General features: G+C 36.3%; 1 protein-coding gene across 1 annotated transcript in view; it reads left to right on the top strand.

Annotated features, from left to right (window-relative positions):
• Window positions 1-19,514, top strand: part of SORCS1 (sortilin related VPS10 domain containing receptor 1) — a 454,044-nt gene that overhangs the window by 301,041 nt on the left and 133,489 nt on the right. Inside the window, 1 exon segment of the mRNA XM_081955321.1 lies at window positions 13,145-13,218. Within this exon segment, the coding sequence (XP_081811447.1) occupies window positions 13,145-13,218 (74 nt within the window).

Below are 19,514 nucleotides of genomic sequence, written 5' to 3'. Positions count from 1 at the left end.
ACTCAGAAAGTTAACAACAGGTTCTCTCGAAGTACTATGAACTGGCTGAATCCCACCACTGAGCCAGATTAAAAATAAACAGTATAGCCAAATGTCACCATTTGCTGACCAATGGAAGGCAAAATGATTTTTATATGAAGAACTATGTCAGGATGGACAAATGATTTTTAAAAACACAAATGATGTCATGTATGAACTTTTGTGCTCTCAAAATAACGCAGCGCACAACCATTAATGTCTGTATGAATAGTGTGGAAATTTCCCTCTGGATCTAGTAGATATTCAAAAGAGTTTTACTCTTAAAAAGAATATCAATATATAAAGTTTGATTTTACCTTTATCATGTGTGCATGTGTGGGTATCGGTAGATATATGTATCTGATAATTTCAATGATGCTGATATAATTTTATTGTTATATTTTCATAAGTTTATTTCATATTTTATACCCTATTCTACAATTGTGTACCATCTTGATTCTCTGGAAAAGGAAAATAAAACAATATTAGAAGAGAAAATATCTTTATTATATTTCACTTGGTTGTATAGTAGATTGATTGACTCCCCGCATTCAATGTCACTGGACATGTTCCTCTTGGTCCTTGGAAATCGTAAATAAGAGTGTGGGGGGATGGAAACCAAGTGGCTGCTGCTGAACACAATTGCCTATCCCTGGAATGTTGTCTGATATGGAATTATAGTACTTATTTTCTTCAAATATCTTGATCTATAAATTAAAGATTTTGAAGAAATTATCCGAATAGCTACAGGTGAAACTCGAAAAATTAGAATATCGTGCAAAAGTTCATTTATTTCAGTAATGAAACTTAAAAGGTGGAAGATATAATATATGAGATAGACTCACTACATGCAAAGCAAGATAGTTCAAGCCGTGATTTGTCATAATTGTGATGATTATGGCATACAGCTCATGAAAACCCCAAATCCACCATCTCAGAATATTAGAATATTACATGCAATCAATAAAACAAGGATTGTATATAGAACAATATTGGACCTCTGAAAACTATAAGCATGCATATGTACTCAGTACTTGGTTTGGGTCCCTTTTGCAGCAATTACTGCCTCAATGCGGCATGGCATGGAAGCTATCAGCCTGTGGTACTGCTGAGGTGTTACGGAAGACCAGGATGCTTCAATAGCGGCGTTCCGTTCTTCTGCATTGTTCGGTCTCATGTCTCTCATCTTTCTCTTGGCAATGCCCCATAGATTCTCTATGGGGTTCAGCTCAGGCAACTCTGCTGGCCAATCAAGCACAGTAATCCCACAGTCATTGAACCAGGTTTTGGTGCATTTGGCAGTGTGGGCAGGTGCCAAGTCCTGCTGGAAAATGAAGTCAGCATCCCCATAAAGCTCATCTGCGGAAGGAAGAATGAAGTGCTCCAAAATGTCCCGGTAGACAGCTGCGTTGACCCTGGACTTAATGAAGCACAGTGGACCAACACCAGCAGATGACATGGCCCCCCAAATCAACACAGACTGTGGAAACTTCACACTGGACTTCAAGCATCTTGCAGTGTGTGCCTCTCCATTCTTCCTCCATACTCTGGGTCCTTGGTTTACAAATGAGATGCAAAAGTTACTCTCATCAGAAAAGAGGACTTTGGACACTGAGCAACAGAACAGGTCTGTTTTTCTTTAGCCCAGGTAAGACGCTTCTGACGTTGTTTGTTGTTCAGGAGCGGCTTGACAAGAGGAATGTGACATTTGAAGCCCATGTCCAGGATCCGTCTGTGTGTGGTAGCTCTTGATGCACTGACTCCAGCCTCAGTCCATGCCTTGTGAAAGTCACCAACACTTTTGAATGGCCTTTTCCTGACAATCATCTCCAGGCTGCAGTCATCCTGCTGCTTGTGTGCCTTTTTCTTCCACACTTTTCCCTTCCACATAACTTTCTATTAATGTGTTTTGATACAGCACTTTGGGAACATCCAACTTCTTTTGCAATTACCTTTTGAGGCTTTCCCTCCTTACGGAGGGTGTCAATGATGGTTTTCTGCACAACTGTCAGGTCAGCAGTCTTTCCCATGATTGTGATTCCTACTGAACCAGACTGAGAGACCATTTAAAGGCTCAGGAACCCTTTGCATGTGTTATGGCTTAATTAGCTGATTAGAGTGGGACCCTTTGAGCCTAGAATATTGCACCTTTCACAATATTCTAATTTTCTGAGATTGTGGATTTGGGGTTTTCATGAGCTGTAAGCCATAATCATCACAATTATGACAAATCACGGCTTGAACTCTCTTGCTTTGCATGTAATGAGTCTTATCTCATATATTAGTTTCACCTTTTAAGTTGCATTACTGAAATAAATGAACTTTTGCACGATATTCTAATTTTTCAAGTTTCAACTGTAATATCTTTTCAATTGTTGGATATCAAGTACATGTCATTTCACAAAATACTTTTGTAAGAAAAGAGAATTATGTTAGAAAACATTGACTAGAAGTAGCTTTGCCTAAACACATTAATGATGGTGTAATAGTTATTTGTTTTGTTTTGTTTGAAAAATTAAAATGGCATGAGAAAAACTAGTGGTTGGACTGTTAATTTCAATACATTTTAAGTAATCTTTTCTTTTGTTTAGGGAAATATCATAAGGCTTGGTCAATATCAATAGTCCCCATCAAGAATAAATGAATAAGAACTCAGACACCCAGTGAATCATATTAATGGCTTTTGTGCAACTTAGCTGATTGCTTGGATTTTCCTATCTTGGGCTTTCATTTTCTGCATTAGTTAATTTTTAACCTATTGAGTATTGGAAGGACTTAACTGAACACAAAGGAAATGGCAATAATACTAGATGGCCTAACTAGTATTAACTAGCACATGGGGTTTCCCTAATCAACTTGCTCAGACCGACAAAATTACTTGTATAAGCAGTGAAACATTTCAAACCAAAAAAGAAAAATAAGTCCAGTTGCCATGAGTCAACTTCTAGACAACTCTACCTGAATGACTGAGAATCTTGATTGATATAAGGACATAATCTTAAATTCTTAGTTAAATGAACTGGAATAAGCTTTCAAACAGAAATAACAATTGACATGCTCTGTTTTCTTATGCACTGCTTTTATTATCCAAAAAGTATTCTTTTTTAAAAAAAAAAAGTATCCTGATCAGATTGTTGCTTAGATGAAGCTCCGAAAGCAAGATGGATCATCACACTTACTGAAATGTTACACTGCATTATAGGTTTATAAAGTTTAAATGGTCCCTTTGATCAGTTCCCACGGGTATTGGATTCCATCATATTGGAATAAGTAATAGTTTTTAATTCGTTTGTTTATTTTTTCACATGTTTCATCCGCTCATCTCTCTCAAAGAGGGATTGCTATTGCTACCAGGACTAGTAGCAGTATGAGCAGTAGTGTGCATGCTGGAAAGGGTTGATACAGTTTTACAAGAACTAGTTATTACATTTTGTGAAAGTGTGAGTGCTGATTGAGAGTAGAAATAAATCACAATGCCTAGCAATGCACCAGTCAGCTGATGGTAGCTCATGGTGTGGCAGCAGTGCTGATTGTTATACATTTATTAGCACACTGCTGTGCATAAGCCAAGAAAGTTGGAGCTAGCGCTACAATGTATATACTAATATTTAACTCATTGTTTGATAATTGAATATACTGTATATCACACTATATCGTTATTAATTAAAAACTCTAGAAAAGGTTTTTTTTTCATTTTCCCTTTCTCTTTTTTCTTATTTCCTTTTTAATTTTCTTTAGGGTTACTGTCATGTTTATTTGTTAGGGTGTAACCAACAAGTTGGGTAGACAATATATTGCACAAGGCATGTTATATATCTTTAAGAGAGGAGATCTACTAATTAGTAGATTACAGCATATAAATTGCAGCTGATGTTCTCTCTCTCTCTCTCTTGCTTGATGTATGATAACTGCTGTCTAACTGTTATTACTGTTGCTACTACTTACTGTGTGTAAGTTATTGGACTGTTTTTCTCTGTGTATGACTTTTTGGCTGTGTTTATGGATTTTGCTATATTCTTCAGAAAGTAAAGTTTATTTTTGTTACTTTACTATCCATTATTCAGTGTGGTTGCTTTATATATCGCACGCTGCGTATACTTTACAGGGTTGCTCTGTTATAACCTCGACCTGGGGTTCATTGCTAGTGCTTAATCGCACTAGTACCACTAACATTGGTTATGGGCCCAGACACCCTGCCTTAATCATAATTTTTTTTATTTTTATGCACCACTTTTTGGATAGTTTATTTTTGTGAATATGGCACAAGAACAGTCTGCTGCACTCTCCATGATTACCCGGTTTGATGGAACCAACTATGTTTCCTGGTCCTTGAAGTGTTCCCTACTTCTGCGTAGAGAAGGACTGTGGTTTGTGGTTCAGAACCCACCAGATGTTACAGATTGGGATCCTGCTGATGATGAGGATGCGAAGAAGATTGCGCAGTTTAACAGGGACAATGAGAGAGCTCTCTGCATTATTGGACTAACACTGAATGACCAGCAACTGGTCCATATTCGTGGCGAAGAGTCTGCTGCTAGGTGTTGGAACACATTGCGGAGAATTTATGTTCGGGACAGTGTGGGTGCTCATATTCATCTCACACGGAAACTGTTTAGAGCCCGTTTGCAAAAAGGTGGTGATATGTTGGCTCATTTAGACTTCATGAAGAAAACTTTGCAGGATTTGCAAGAAAAAGAGTTAATTTTTTCTGAGCTTCAACAGGTGTATATTATGCTATCATCGCTTGATGAAAGCTACGACTCTTTTGTTTCCTCATTGGAAGTTCTTTCACGTGATGAACTGACATTATCTGAGGTTACCGGGAGATTGCTTGAAGAGTCCAGACGAAGAGAGGATAGAGTTCAGTTCAGAGACAATCAATCACAAGAAGAAACACAGTTTTCAACTGTAAATTTTGTTAAGAAATGTTATTCTTGTGGTGGTAAGGGGCATATTGCTAAGAACTGTAAAAATAGCAAGAAAAGGAATGTTGCTAATAGTAAAAGAAAAAGCAACAATGTTACTGTAACTGTAGCTAAGGTAGATAAGGCTGTAAACCATAGTTTCTGGGTGGTTGACAGTGGCGCATCCCATTCTATAACTAAGGTTAAAGAAAGGTTTGTTACTATGAAGGCTAGCAAACAGCACATTTCCTTAGCAAATGGTTGGAAAATCAAGGCTTCAGGTGAAGGTACAGCTTATTGTCCATGTATTAATGAAAAATTGGAAATGTTATATGTACCTAAAATGAAATTTAACCTATTATCTGTAAAAGACCTTGTGAAATGTGGGTTTACAGTAACATTTAAGAATGATAGATGCATTATTGAAAAAGAAGGTAATAGTGTTATTGCCAATTTGGAGAATAATTTATTTATTCTACATGAGAACTCTTTAAATATTGCAAGTTCTGAACCTGGTCATAAGAATAAACAGCCCCATGATAACTGTATACATCTACTTCATAGACGTTTAGGCCATGTAAATTTTAAAATGGTACGTCAAACTGTTATTCTATCTAATGGAATTAATTTGAAACCTTGTTCAAAATATCTTAACTGTAATGCCTGTAACCAGGCTAAAAGTAAGGTTACCCCTGCAAACCGGTTTCAAGGATTCAAGACATCTAAACCACTGGATGTAGTGTTTGCAGACCTAATTGGCCCTAAGAAACCTAACTTAGGAGGTGCCTGCTATATACTCAGCATTATGGACCATTATTCTAGATATGGTTTCTGTTATGTAATGAAATCAAAGGCAGAAACTTTCCAACATTTTACTAAATGGTTAAAGTTTGTTGAACGTAAGATGGATAAAAAAGTACTTTGCCTAGTCACTGATAATGGGTCTGAATTCACTAATCATAGGTTTACATCAATGTTGGAGAATGCTGGTATAGAACATAGGCGTTCTGCCCCCTACAGGCCAGAACATAATTCATTTATTGAAAGACGTGGTCAATCATTGCAGGCAATGACCAGAACTATGCTGGTTGATTCTGGTTTGTCAGAAAAGCTTTGGGGTGAGGCTATAATGTGTGCAAACCATATTCTGAACATAGTAGTTAACTCAACTACTGGTAAGATTCCTTATACTCTTTGGCATGGTAGGAAGCCTGATTTGAGTTATTTACACACATTTGGTGTCCCTGCTTGGGTGCATATTCCCTCACAGACTAGACGGAAGGATCAAAGCAGAGCTAGGAAGATGGTTTTTGTTGGGTACAATTCCAATCATAGATCGTTTAGGTTCTGGGAACCTGGAACTCGGAGAATTATGCACAGTGCTAGTGCTAAATTTTCAGAACATGTTGGTTGGGAGAAGCTAGAACAAGAGTTTCACAAGGTTTGTGATGATATAGATGTTGATCGTTTGGTTAATCACGATACACCAAATGAGCAGTTAGAGAATCAGGATAGTCCATCTATTACTCTGAAAGGGGAGGAAGATGTAGATGTAGAATCTACTCGTGAGGTGGAACAGGATGATCCTGCAAGTCCTGTATTGCCTAGGAGGTCTACTAGGGACAGGCATCCACCCGACAGATACCAAGCCAGTGTAGTATTGCAAGTTAGCATAGAACCTTCTAGTTTTGCAGAGTTAAGGCTGTATCCTGAAAAGGAAAAGAAATTGTGGAAGACAGCTATGGAGAAGGAGTTGAAATCCTTACAGGAATTGAAAGTTTATGAAGAAGCTAAGCTCCCTTCAGGGGAGAGTGCAATTGGCTGTAGATGGGTGTTTAAAATTAAAAACGATGCTGCTGGCAATGCTATTTATAAGGCTCGTTTAGTTGCTCAAGGGTTTTCCCAAACTGAGAGGGATTACGATGAGGTTTTTGCTCCGAGCTTGAAAGCCTCTACGTTGAGGGCAGCATTGGTGTGGGCTGCTAAGTATCAGTGTAATGTTACCCATATTGATGTTGAAACAGCGTATCTGCATGCTCCATTGCAGCATACCATTTATATGAAGATGCCACCAGGTGTGGATTCTAATGGCCAGACTGGTTGTTGGAGACTTAAAAAGAGCCTTTATGGTTTAAAACAGTCCGGTTTTGAGTGGAACAGATGCATAGTAAATGAACTAAAAGCTATGGGATTTATTCCAGGTTTGGCTGATCCTTGTTTGTTTAGACGGGTGAAAAATGGTTTGATCTCGTTGTTGCTTTTGTTCACGGACGATATAGCTATTATTACTAGGTCTGAACAGGAAGCTATTGACATTGTTTCACAATTAGAGAGTAAATTTAAAATCCGGAATTTGGGTGAAATTAAGCATTATCTGGGCTTAGACGTGGTTAGAACCAGTAAAGGTTTTAAGCTGTTGCAGGCTGGTAAAATTAATCATTTACTTAAGAAATATAGCATGGAGCTATGTAAGACTGCAAAGACACCAATGGCATTGGAGTTTAAACCTGAGGTTACTGAGGGTACTGGTTTTGATAAGGGAATCTATCAATCTTTGATAGGTAGCCTAATGTACCTAAGTAATTGGTCTAGACCAGATATATCATTTAGTGTGAACCAACTGGCTAGATTCAATGATAGTCCTTCAGAGAGGCATTGGCAAGCAGCAAAGCGTGTGCTGCGTTATTTGAAGAAAACTATCCACTATTCATTGTATTTAGAACCAAATAGGGATTTAGTTTTGACTGTTTATGCTGATGCGAATTTTGCAGCTGCTATAGATAATAGGAAGTCAACTTCCGGCATAGCCTTTATGCTAGGTGGTGTACTGATTGGATGGAAGTCGATACGACAGAAACACATAAGCTTATCCACAATGGAAGCTGAGTTTTCATGTTTGTCGTTGACATGTACTGAGCTGATATATTATAAGCAGTTGCTTATAGATATGGGATTAAGTATCAATGAACCTTTTACTGTTTATGAAGATAATCAGGCAGCAATAAAAATGGCGACTAGTTTAGCTATAAAAACGAGGTCGAAGTATACTGATTTGAGGTATCTTAATGTTCGACAAAGCATTAAGGATGGCCTGATAAAGTTGGAATATTGTTCAACTGAAGACAATTTAGCAGATAACTTCACTAAGGCACAAAGTTCAGTGAAACATACCTCATCATGTGAAGGTTATCATCTTACATTGTGAGTGGATATATTGATCTACCCAAAGGGGAGAATGTTAGGGTGTAACCAACAAGTTGGGTAGACAATATATTGCACAAGGCATGTTATATATCTTTAAGAGAGGAGATCTACTAATTAGTAGATTACAGCATATAAATTGCAGCTGATGTTCTCTCTCTCTCTCTCTTGCTTGATGTATGATAACTGCTGTCTAACTGTTATTACTGTTGCTACTACTTACTGTGTGTAAGTTATTGGACTGTTTTTCTCTGTGTATGACTTTTTGGCTGTGTTTATGGATTTTGCTATATTCTTCAGAAAGTAAAGTTTATTTTTGTTACTTTACTATCCATTATTCAGTGTGGTTGCTTTATATATCGCACGCTGCGTATACTTTACAGGGTTGCTCTGTTATAACCTCGACCTGGGGTTCATTGCTAGTGCTTAATCGCACTAGTACCACTAACACTGACTATATATTTATAGTTGCTGTCTACAGTTGATATAGTTTTTGGTATGTACTTATGCCATTTCAAATGAAATTAAATTTAGCAGTTTTCTATGTCATTGTTCTCATTACAGTGTATTTAAAAAAATACTATCATATTTTAAAAATTTGTTCTCATTAAAAAAAAAGCTTGCCTAAAATAAGTTACCAAAAGCCTACCATGAGAATATAAAATCATAGTTTAGTACACTACAGTATATTCATTTTTTTGTCAAATTGTAAGTAGAGCATCATCACACAATCTGAAAAACTTATTTCAGTGTCTTTTTTTGAAATATTGGCATTGCTCCAAGCTTGGGAAGGAGATGTTGATAATAACCAGAATACCTTCATGGCTGCATTATTCACCTGATGGAACTAGAGAACTGCCACAAGAGAGTTTGCTTGTAGAAATGTGTGAAAACTGAGAAAATTACCCTGAGGTTTGGCTGGTGAATTCTCCCAAGATATCTTGAATAAGTACATTAAATGTGCAACAATCTCTTACAGGAACTTTTGCCATTATTGCCCACTTGCTTACCACTTAAAATCAAAGATAATTTGTTTTAAACCAGTGATTTATTTAAAATAAATATGCACTTTCTACTGCTACACCTTCAAATTGATTATATACACACAAACACATATCTTTGTACAGCTTTCAAAAGACTTCATCAATTTAACCTTTATTTGTTTAATAAAACAGGACAAAAATTGGAAGGAATTACACACAAACATACTCACATGTACACATGCACTTAAATGAATGCTTATGATCTGAAATCTACCATCCTGGTCCAATTCAGGTTGGTGGATAGATTTTTTAAAAACAAACTTCATTTGATTAGAACTAAAAAACAGTGCTTAGTGATTCACCTAAAATCATTTAGCCATCTTCTCTTCCCAAAGAAGGACCATGTTTGCATGTCTATCTGTGCTTAGTAATATAATTGTGAACTCTTTCACTTTGCAACTCCTTTTTCCTAATCTTATTTTTTACATTTTTCAAAGAGCATCCAAGTGGTTTCCCTCTAAATTTAAGATGAGGACCCACTTCAAAACCAGAGGATAGGTCTCATATTATAAGAAATACACCAATGAAATATTCCATATTTCTAAGTCAATTTACAGTGCTATATTGGTACACAAAATCTCAACATAATAATTCTATACTTCCATGTGACATTTTTCACCTCTTTCAAATTGTTCTCTCCTTCTGCCCCTTTTCATGATCTTTAAATTGGTGACAACCAATGAATAATTCTCCTGCATGGATCTTTGGAAATAAATGCAAGATCTCATAAAAATCTCATTCATTTTAGTGTCTCAGCTCAAAGTAATATAACAGTGGAAATGTCATCAACCTTTGATTGATGACATTCCTAGCTCAAACTATTTCATGCCCATACTCTGTACATCTCTAGAATAACAAACATGCAATTATAGAGGTATGTAATATTATGGTACAAATGCAGTTTAGAATAACTAAGGATACAAATTATCTGTGCAAAGATAAATAGTTCTCACACATTTTCCCATAATACTGAGGAAAAAGAAAATGGGAAAAAATACGGTAGATGATTCCACGGAAGACAAGATCTTGAGGTGTTAATTCAATCTGTGCTCTGTGTAACATTTATTTTTTATATTTGAAGGAAATGAAAAGAAACTTGCCCATCAATAGTGAAATACTTTTTGTTTCCAGTATGCATATTTTGCAATTTAATCAAACAATGAAGAATTGCCAACTTGATCCTAGGAAAATGAAGGCAATTGTTTATGGCTTATCTGATTTTATCTGTTGTTAAAACAATATTTTTTTTAAAGGAACACCTTGTCACTTTTATATAGCAGCGTAAACAACTGGAAGACATGTACCATTTTCAAAGGATTAAAAGCATGGCTAGGTTATTTCCAGTCTACCAAATTTCTGCCTAGCCACAATAATATGATTCCCCAGCAAATGTTTGACAAAAACTCCCTGTTGAAAGCTTTTTATTTATCTGATATCTTAGGTAAGGTCAAATTTGTGAAGCTTGAGTGCTTAGATTTAACTTGACACACAATTCTGTTTCATAGCTATTTCATGATTTGGTACTTTTTTTTATAAATACAGTCTGAGTACTATTTGAATAGAGCATTTACCCACAGTAATATGTCAGTATTACAGCAAAATATTCATTATTGTGCTGTGGTTGTCTAATTTGTACTGCATCTTTCTGAAAACTGGAAGCATGAAGCCTAAAAGTAGGATACAAAATCTTGTGGTAGAATCTGGTTGGATGTGTTGGGATTCTTGGATAATGCAAATATTCTAAGGAATGATTCAATTCAAATGAAATATTTGAATCATATTTCCAAAATAATGGGATGTCATCAAATCCAGTACCTCCAATTCATTTGGACAGTTTTGAACACAATTTGTTAATTCAGTGGACTTACTGGCTTTGCAGTCTCAAATATTAGGATACATTTCTTTCCAGTGATATAATGGGCTTTTTCTCACATCAATTAGTATTTTTCACCTCCAAAAACCCACCCTTGGAGTAGATCATTCTGTTCTTTGCCTCCCATTATTTGATATTTAGTTGTAGTTCTTTATCAGCCTTATTTCCATTACTTTTAACTCCTTTTTATTCACCCCACTGTCTCTCCCCCAATTTAAAATAAAATAGTTCCAATATAAGTAAATATATGTTGTTCAGGAATGAACTGTGGAGATCTTGATGCTCTCTGAACTTGATTGTTTGCATGCAAATGTTTCATTATCCAACTAGGTAACATCATAACTGCCAGAGATAAATTTGATTAATAAATAAATGCATTCTACCACTTTAAGTTCATTGTGTTTCTACAGAGTCATTTTTAGTGGTGATCAATAAGTCTCATCTTCCTTCCTCCTTGCTTAATTGCAGCAAACTTGTCTGCTTTTCTCCAGCAAATGAAAAATCAGGACAATTGAAATCCCATTACAGGAACTCACTGTCAACTTGACCCAACCATAAAGATAAAACACATTCTGTTATATAGGCTCTTCCAAACCTTCTGATAAAGCTGCTGAAAAATTTAAAGCCATTCTTTTGTGCCAAGTATTCTATCATTTGTACTGCACAGATTAAGATCCAAATTTCCAGGTTTACTGAATTCTGTATTGTTGCACCTTTAAAGTCTTTTCATTGTGACAGTACTGTCAATTATTTTTATTCCTGTTGCCCATAGTGTCTTGCATTCATCTTTTGAACGTAAGAAAATTGAGATTTCTTCTGCATTAAGTTCTATACCTAGCATAGTTGACAGCACATTGTTAACTGGGTCACAGAGTAGAACCTACTTTTTAAACAAGAGTCTTTTTTGTCAATTTAGCAAAGACATTCCTGAATGAATAGTGGCTAATGAAGTTCACTATTTGGGATTTATGCAGTGAGAGTTATCCCTACCTTTCTTCACTTTCATTTTCCAGATGGTTATTTTTTTGATCAGAAGTAAAATATTGTATTGACATCAACAGTTCTGTGTCAGATGCAGAGAGGGGGCCAGGGCCATCTGGGAGTTATGTGCTACAGAGTCAGACATCATGAGGAAGAGTGCTCATGTGCAGAGCTGCCAGAAGGCAAGAACAGTTAAGACAAAAGAGGTAACTCGGGAGTAAGGCTTGGAGATGATGGTCCCTTCCATAAGCCATTAAGGAGGAGCAAAGGCACATGAGCCTTTTCAGGAAGCAACTTTGTTTGTTCTGGTCAGTTTAATTCTGAAGCTTCGTTTTCACTCTGCTCCATGTGGCCTTGCAAATCTAATTGCCAATTAGGTCTTTGGGAACATTTCAAGGGAGATAAAGATGGGTGCTTATCAGCCTTATCCTGAAAGACTTTGGCAGACTTCTGTCGGACTCTTTACAAACTATTAGTGACTCATTACGGGCTGTGAATGAATATAATTCACAGCCATTGAAATAAAAAGAGGGTTTTTGGAACTAAGCATGTGCTTTTTACTGTCTCAGGAAGCCTAGGTCAGAATAGTAACTGAACAGTCACTAAATGAATAGTTATAAGTCAAGGACTACCTGTATTCTGGTTTTTTATATATATTTCCTCCCCAACATTTCTAATCTTGCAGTTATATTCCAAAGAAAAATGTTATCAGGGAACAGCTACTATCGAATCACAAAACTGAATATTCAGGAAGCAGGAGAAACAAAATGAGGAAAAGACACGTATCAACCAGCCCCCTTCTTCCAATAATAACCTTTCTAGCATGTTCCATTACTTCAAATTCCAAAGACTTTCTAAAAGACATGAATGTGAGACAGAAAAAAACCCTAAAGTGACAGGAGATAATTAAAAAGAAACATTTTATAGAACATATTTTTAGATTATCAAGAGCTCTTCTTTAGAGAATATTTTTGTAAACCTTCTTGGCAGGTGTGAAAAAGGAGACTGAGAGTTAAAAACAATCTGGATAATCATTCACATCATAAAACTTTAAGAGAATTAAAACAGGATGAATGTTTGGCAGAAGATTAAGACACTGTATTTCTTTTAATGTTTCTTCTTAGTTGTACAGTTCAGTTGAATTTGGAAGAAGATGGCTACTTCTACAAGAATCCATAAACCCGAATAGATTCTACTGGTAAGTGAAAAAAAATTTTTTTTTCTCCTTTCACAGGTCTTTTTTCTAATAATGAACAATATAATTAATTTATTGAATTTGAGTCTTTATAATAAGCTCCCAGATATCTTCCAATTTATTTTTAGGCTATTTTGTGTGTGTGTGTTTTGTTTTATTTTTTACAAAAAAGTTGCAAATCTATAACTGCATACTTTTTTGAAATGCTCTATATACTGGAAAACCAAAGCTTTGGTTCCTGTTTATGTAGCCATATCATTTAATTTAGGAATATAGTTTATGAATACATGAATGTTTTAGGACCATGATGGAGAACCTACGGCATGTGTGCCACAGCTGGCACAGGGAGCCATATCAGTGGGCACGCAAGCCATTGCCCTAGCTTGGCTCCAGTGCACATGCATGCACATGCACGTGCTGGCAGGTGAGAGCTGGCCAGATGATTTTTGGCTGGCCTGCCCATGCTGCCCTTCCCATCCCAGGAGTCGCCACACAATGATAGGTAAGTACAGGGCTTGCACAGAGGCTCTGAGTGAGTGTTTTCAGCCTCCAGAGGGCCTTCCTGGAGCTTGGGGAGGGCTGTTTTTGCCATCCCCAAGCTCCAGGAAAGCCGCTGGAGCTTGGGGAGGGCAAAAACTGGTCCCATCACAAGTCAAAAAACAGGGCATTTCTGGTGTCTGGAGGGCCTCCGGGGAGGAGCAGAAGAGGCCTTTTTTTGCCTCCCGAGGCTCCAAAAAAGCTGTGCACGCATGCACAGGGCAGCAGGGGGAGTCACATATGCATGTGCAGGGGGAGCAGTTCAGGGGTGGTGGTGGCTGTAAATATGGATGTGGGCATGCATACTTTTGGCACCCAAGTGAAAAAGGTTCACTATAACTGTTTTAGGATAACACAGAGGCTTTTATAAATACTGATATTAAGGAGTCCATTGTAATTTCTTTCTGAGATTTTCCCCCCTGAAATAATGTATCATATTTTTCAGAGTATAAGACACACCGAGGTATTTTAGAGAAGCAATTTTTTTTAAAAAAAATGCGCTCTTCAGGCCTCCCCAAAATGGCCCATTTTTCGCGAAAACAGGCCCGTTTTTTTTTCAAAGAAAGGGCACTAATAGCCTTTAGGAGATTGTAGAGTGTTCCGGAGGGGTCAAAACCGAGCAAAAAGCAGCCTGTTTTTCACAAAAACAGGTCAGTTTTTTGTCAAAAAAAGTGCAGGTACAGCCTTTAGGAGGCTTATAGAGTGCCTTTGGGGACTGGGGAAGGGCAAAAGTGAGCAAAAAACAGCCCGGTTTTCATTCATTTCTGCTCTCTCCAGATCCCAGGAGCTCTCTGAAAGCCCCCTAAAGGTTCTGCACAGCCATTTTGGTGAAGGGGCGGGGTTTCAGGAGGCAAAAAGTGCTGTATCCAGTGTATAAGATGCGCCCATATTTTCAGCCTCCTTTTTGAGGGAAAAAGGTGTGTCTTATACTCTGAAAAATACGGTATTTTAAATAGTTATCTCCACATTATTTTCATGTTTTCTTTACAAGTCCCAAAGTTATCTGTGGGAAAGAGAAAATGAGTAGTTTTCTGATATCTTCTGAAAATTTAAAATAGTTGATTTGGATAACAATTTGACTGCCTTAGATTCATATGTTTTTTTACATTTGTAGAAATATGAGCAAAGAAATATGAGCAAAGAAAACACAAAGAAGAGAATGAATACAAAATTGGCAAAATAGAAAGAATGTAAGATTCTGTTCAGTTCTGGAACAGGATTTTCACAATTATTTCCAAAAATATCTTTAAAAATATACCCTATGATGAAATATACAGTTTGGGAGAAAGATGTAATCACATATAGTTTAGATAGATAGACAAAACTACCACCTTTAACAAGTTTCCAAGTGAGTTCTATAATTTTACAGAAATTGCTGCTTGCCATATGTTGTCCATTCCTTCTGTGTTCCCAATTTTATGGGAAATAAAATTGATGTTTGGATGTTTGTTTAGCACGCTTCACCATTTTGGGTTATAAAATTAGTTTCTGTTAACAAAATTTTTAAAAAGAATATAGATTTTGGAGTCTCTATGTTTGATTCCAGTGTGGGTTCTTTATACAATTTTTCATATTGTTCCAAATTAATGTACAAACATTGAATGATATTCCATCTTTGTCCTTGCAGAGTTTCTTGATACTCTTCTACTTCAGAAGGAACTACTAAGTACTTGGTTAGGTTCATAAATATGTAGATTAAACTGTCCTGTCAATTATAATTTGAATGGTGGTGTTCCTATGTGAGAACATTTCTACTGGATTTTTCATAATACTAGATGAGTTTGTCAGACAGAAAAGGAAAATGTCAGGAAGAGGTATATTTAATGTTTAGGCAATATGACGCATGTTGAACAATATGGTCTTGATTATTTATTACAGTTCCCACTTCACAGCAATTAATTAAATGGCCATAAGCTATAGTCACAGATTATTAATTATATTATTTAATTGAATTTATTAAAGCTATCCATGCCAGCTGAATATGGGATCATATAAAATTTCATACTAAGTTAAAACAGTTAAATCAATTTAAGTTTCTCTTAGGTAGGCTAAAAAATCACTAATCCATTTAGTGATCCATTAAAATATCATTACAGAAGATCTAGTGTACGAGTCTGTATATATTCAATTTATTTTGCACTTATTTGTTTACAGTGTGGTGGTTAGATTTGATTGTGTTCTATCAAGTTGGTATCAACTCTTAGAGACATCACATAATGTTTTTCTTCCTGATAATCTATCGCTAACCAGATCTTTCAACGGTTTACCCATTGCCATGATAACCGAGTACATTTATCTTGCTGCTGGTCACTTCCTTTTTCCTCCTTTCACCTTTCCAAACATCTACAATACTAGGATCTCACATAATGTGTCTGAAATATAATAATTTGATCCTGGGCATGTGTGCCTCTAGTGAGAATCCAGTGTGATGATCCATTGGTTTATTTACTTATCTGTCCACGATATTCGCAGAAATGTTCTCCAAATCAATGTTCCAAATTCCAATACTCTTCTTATTCTGCTTTCCAACTTGAAGGTTCTGGCTATTCTGTGATAAGGTATTTTTTACAGTGTGTTTAACTTGAGATTCTTTCAATCAACATTTACTTCTGTTTCATGATCCTGTATCTTAGCCCCTTCCAATATCATGCTCTAATTACTCATCTACTTTCTGCAAAAATGTTATCATATCATGTGAAAAAATAACTAAGACCTTATTTTATTTTCACCAGTACTTCTTGTTTTAATGGCTATGCAATAATGGTTATTACTCAATTATAATTTCCAAAAATACATTAAGAAAAAAGCCAAAAATGGAGACATCTATCTAATGAAAATCTTAATCAGTCTCCTAGAAAAGCATTTTGTTCTTGGTTGGCATAGTGGCCGCCACACACCATCCTTAATGAAGCATGCAAACCAGTTTCTGTATTTCCTGTGTCAGATGAGAAAAGCACACCTTTCTCCTTCTGTCCTGGCCACTTTTTACAGAGTTACAATTGAGAGCATTTTAACAAACTGCATCACTGTTTGATTTGGTGGCAGCAGTGCCTCGGGTAGAAAGTCCAAACAAAGAGTGGTAAGGACAGCCAAGCTTGCTTCCTATTATTCAGAATTACTGCTTATAAGTGCTATGTGCTTAGAGCTCAAAGCATTGTTAGAAACCCCACACACCCACTTCATGGTCTGTTTCTGTTGCTCCCTTCTGAGAGGAGATTTCTAACAGGACTACCAGGTTTTGTTCCCTATGCCATCCATCTAGTAAACTCTCAAGATTCATTTTTCTTGCCATGTACATGTATACACCCAAATTAGATTGTGTTGTTTCTCTGTGTCATATAATATATCTGGGTATGTGCATATTTATTTATTCATTTATTTAGTCATGTTTATATGGTATATATTGGAGGTGGTGACGCTTTGAGAGTTTCCCGCAATGAAATTTTATTTTATGCCAACTAGTGTACATTCAAAGTGGCAATAAAGTTATTTTCTTTCTAAAGCTTAGAACTATTTGTCCTGTTAAGGTAAATTTTATTCTAAATTATCCCATTCTTTTTTTAGAATGTTCTCACACACAACCCTGATATCTCTGAACTACTAAGCAGAGGTCTTCTTCGGCTGACTATGTGCCATTTGAAACTCAGATCATCTTTTAAATCAACATTTTCAGCCTCAGACAATTCTTCCTGAACAGATTACCCAGAAATGCTTGTGCAGAAATTCAGACATTGGGATAAAGGGAAAGTCACCATAAGGCTAGATAGCATAAGCAAGAAAAGAAGTCATTTGCTTTGGGATTTAGGGAAGGGTGACAGTTTGTGGTCCAGATGGTGCTATGCTATAAAAATGACAAACCCTGAATGCTATTTTTCTTGCCAGGGAATTGAGTAGATGAACACTCAATAAATGGGGAGAGACAGGGCAATGGATGGGAAAGCAAACAGAAATAAGGTCAGGTTGAGGAACTGATGAGTTGAAAGTAAATGCAAAAGCAAATGTGAGGTCAGTAGTGTAATTGGTTGGATTATGTCTTCTGAGGTACAGTAGAGAAACCAGTCCAAAATCCTATTATATTACCCAAAATATTCTATTCCATAAACTAAATTTCTTTGAAATTTATCTTCAGAATAGAGCTATTGATGAAGAAGTGTCCTGCTCTTCAGTAAAAGATTTCTGATCTCAAGTCCTGATGTCATCACATCTATTCTTCCTAGTCCTAATGGAGTTCAAACAATAAATGTGATAAATGTTACTTATATCAACAAATGTAAGAAACTGCTTTTTTTTTTCTAAAGTCAGACCAAGTGACTTGTAAATACTCATGTGTGTGGCATCTAAGAACACCCTGAGGCATAGTGAGAGTTTCTAGAAATATTTTCAAAGCTTTCTTTAGATTACAAGAATCATTACTAATATTGTTATTGGTACGTAAACTTGTTAAATAAATATATATCCAGACTGATTTGCATTCTGATAGCAACATGTATGTCTCAGAATTTTAAAAGCTACTTTTAACAACTTGACCTTACTTGTTAGATTGAACTTAATATCTTCTTATCTGGGAAATCAAAGTAAGATGGTGTGGCTATGTTTGCAAAAATTACATATCAGTAATTCAAGTTTTTTTTTTTTTTCCATTACGATGAGCATTTGCTGGAGGCTGATGCAAAACTTGCCAATCAAAGTGACACCATGACAGCACATCTAGGGAAATCATTTGAGTTGAAAGAAAAAGCCACAGTAAAGGACAGGTTCAGGGAAAAATAAATAAAAATAGATACATTTCATAGCTTATTCATAGAACAAGTGAGTGTGGGCTGGCAGTTTATCTGGAGCTCCCTAAAACTAGGATTTCATGAAATATTTTTATGGCCAAGTGGTCTTTGAATTAAGAAAGTCTGGGTCAAGGTTAGTGCCTCAGGGTAAGGTGTTCCATTGCTGTTGTATTTGAAAAGGTTGGTTCTCTGAGTAGACTAAGATAGGTGGGCCACCATAATACAGAGCAGGATGAACTATGCTTCTATGTGCCAGAGGACCTGTACAACAAAATGTTTTGAATTATCTGTAATTAAAAGATGTTGCTTCCAGAACAAATGAAGGAAGCGTTATACTTAAATAAATCAAGGCATCAATCCAGGCCTCCGGCAAGTTCTGTAAGCAAGCCAGAAATGTTTGTGTAACATCTTTGCCTCCTGAGGTGACCGGAGGAGCATATGCTCTATTTGGCACTTTGTTCTCCATTGGGACACCAAAATTGTTGCACTCTATTTGGTGAAAACGCCTTGCAAAAATCTTTTGTCTTTTTGTCATTTATTTTGTCTTAGGGATTTACTTCCTCATTCAAGCATGATCTATTTTTTAGATGCCATATTAAAGCTTATTACATTTGACTTCTGGGTTACTTATTAACCAATTTCAAATGCAGAAAAACCAGGACTAAAACCCTTATTCAAGGAATAATTAAGCTCCTCTGATTTTTTCCCAAGCTTCCAAGTTTAGATACAATATGATAACTTAAGCAAGGATAGCCCAAGTGACCTCCTATTTAAGAAAGAGAAGAAGTCAGACTTCTCCTCTAGTGCTTCTGCATCCCTTCCCCTGATGGGCACTGCACTGCATATCCCCTGCCATAACATTTTTTTTCAATGTGATACCTTCCAGTTACACTGAATGACAAATCCCAGAATTCCCACCAGGATAATCAACATCTTAAGCGGGGAAAAGACAGCTTTAAAACTGGTTCTATTCAGTCTTTAAAT

This window comes from Natrix helvetica, assembly GCF_964273705.1.
Source record: "Natrix helvetica genome assembly, chromosome: 5".
Lineage (NCBI taxonomy): Eukaryota > Metazoa > Chordata > Lepidosauria > Squamata > Natricidae > Natrix > Natrix helvetica.
The sequence above is the reverse complement of the archived record's forward strand: the minus strand, read 5'-3'. Positions and strand labels throughout refer to the sequence as shown.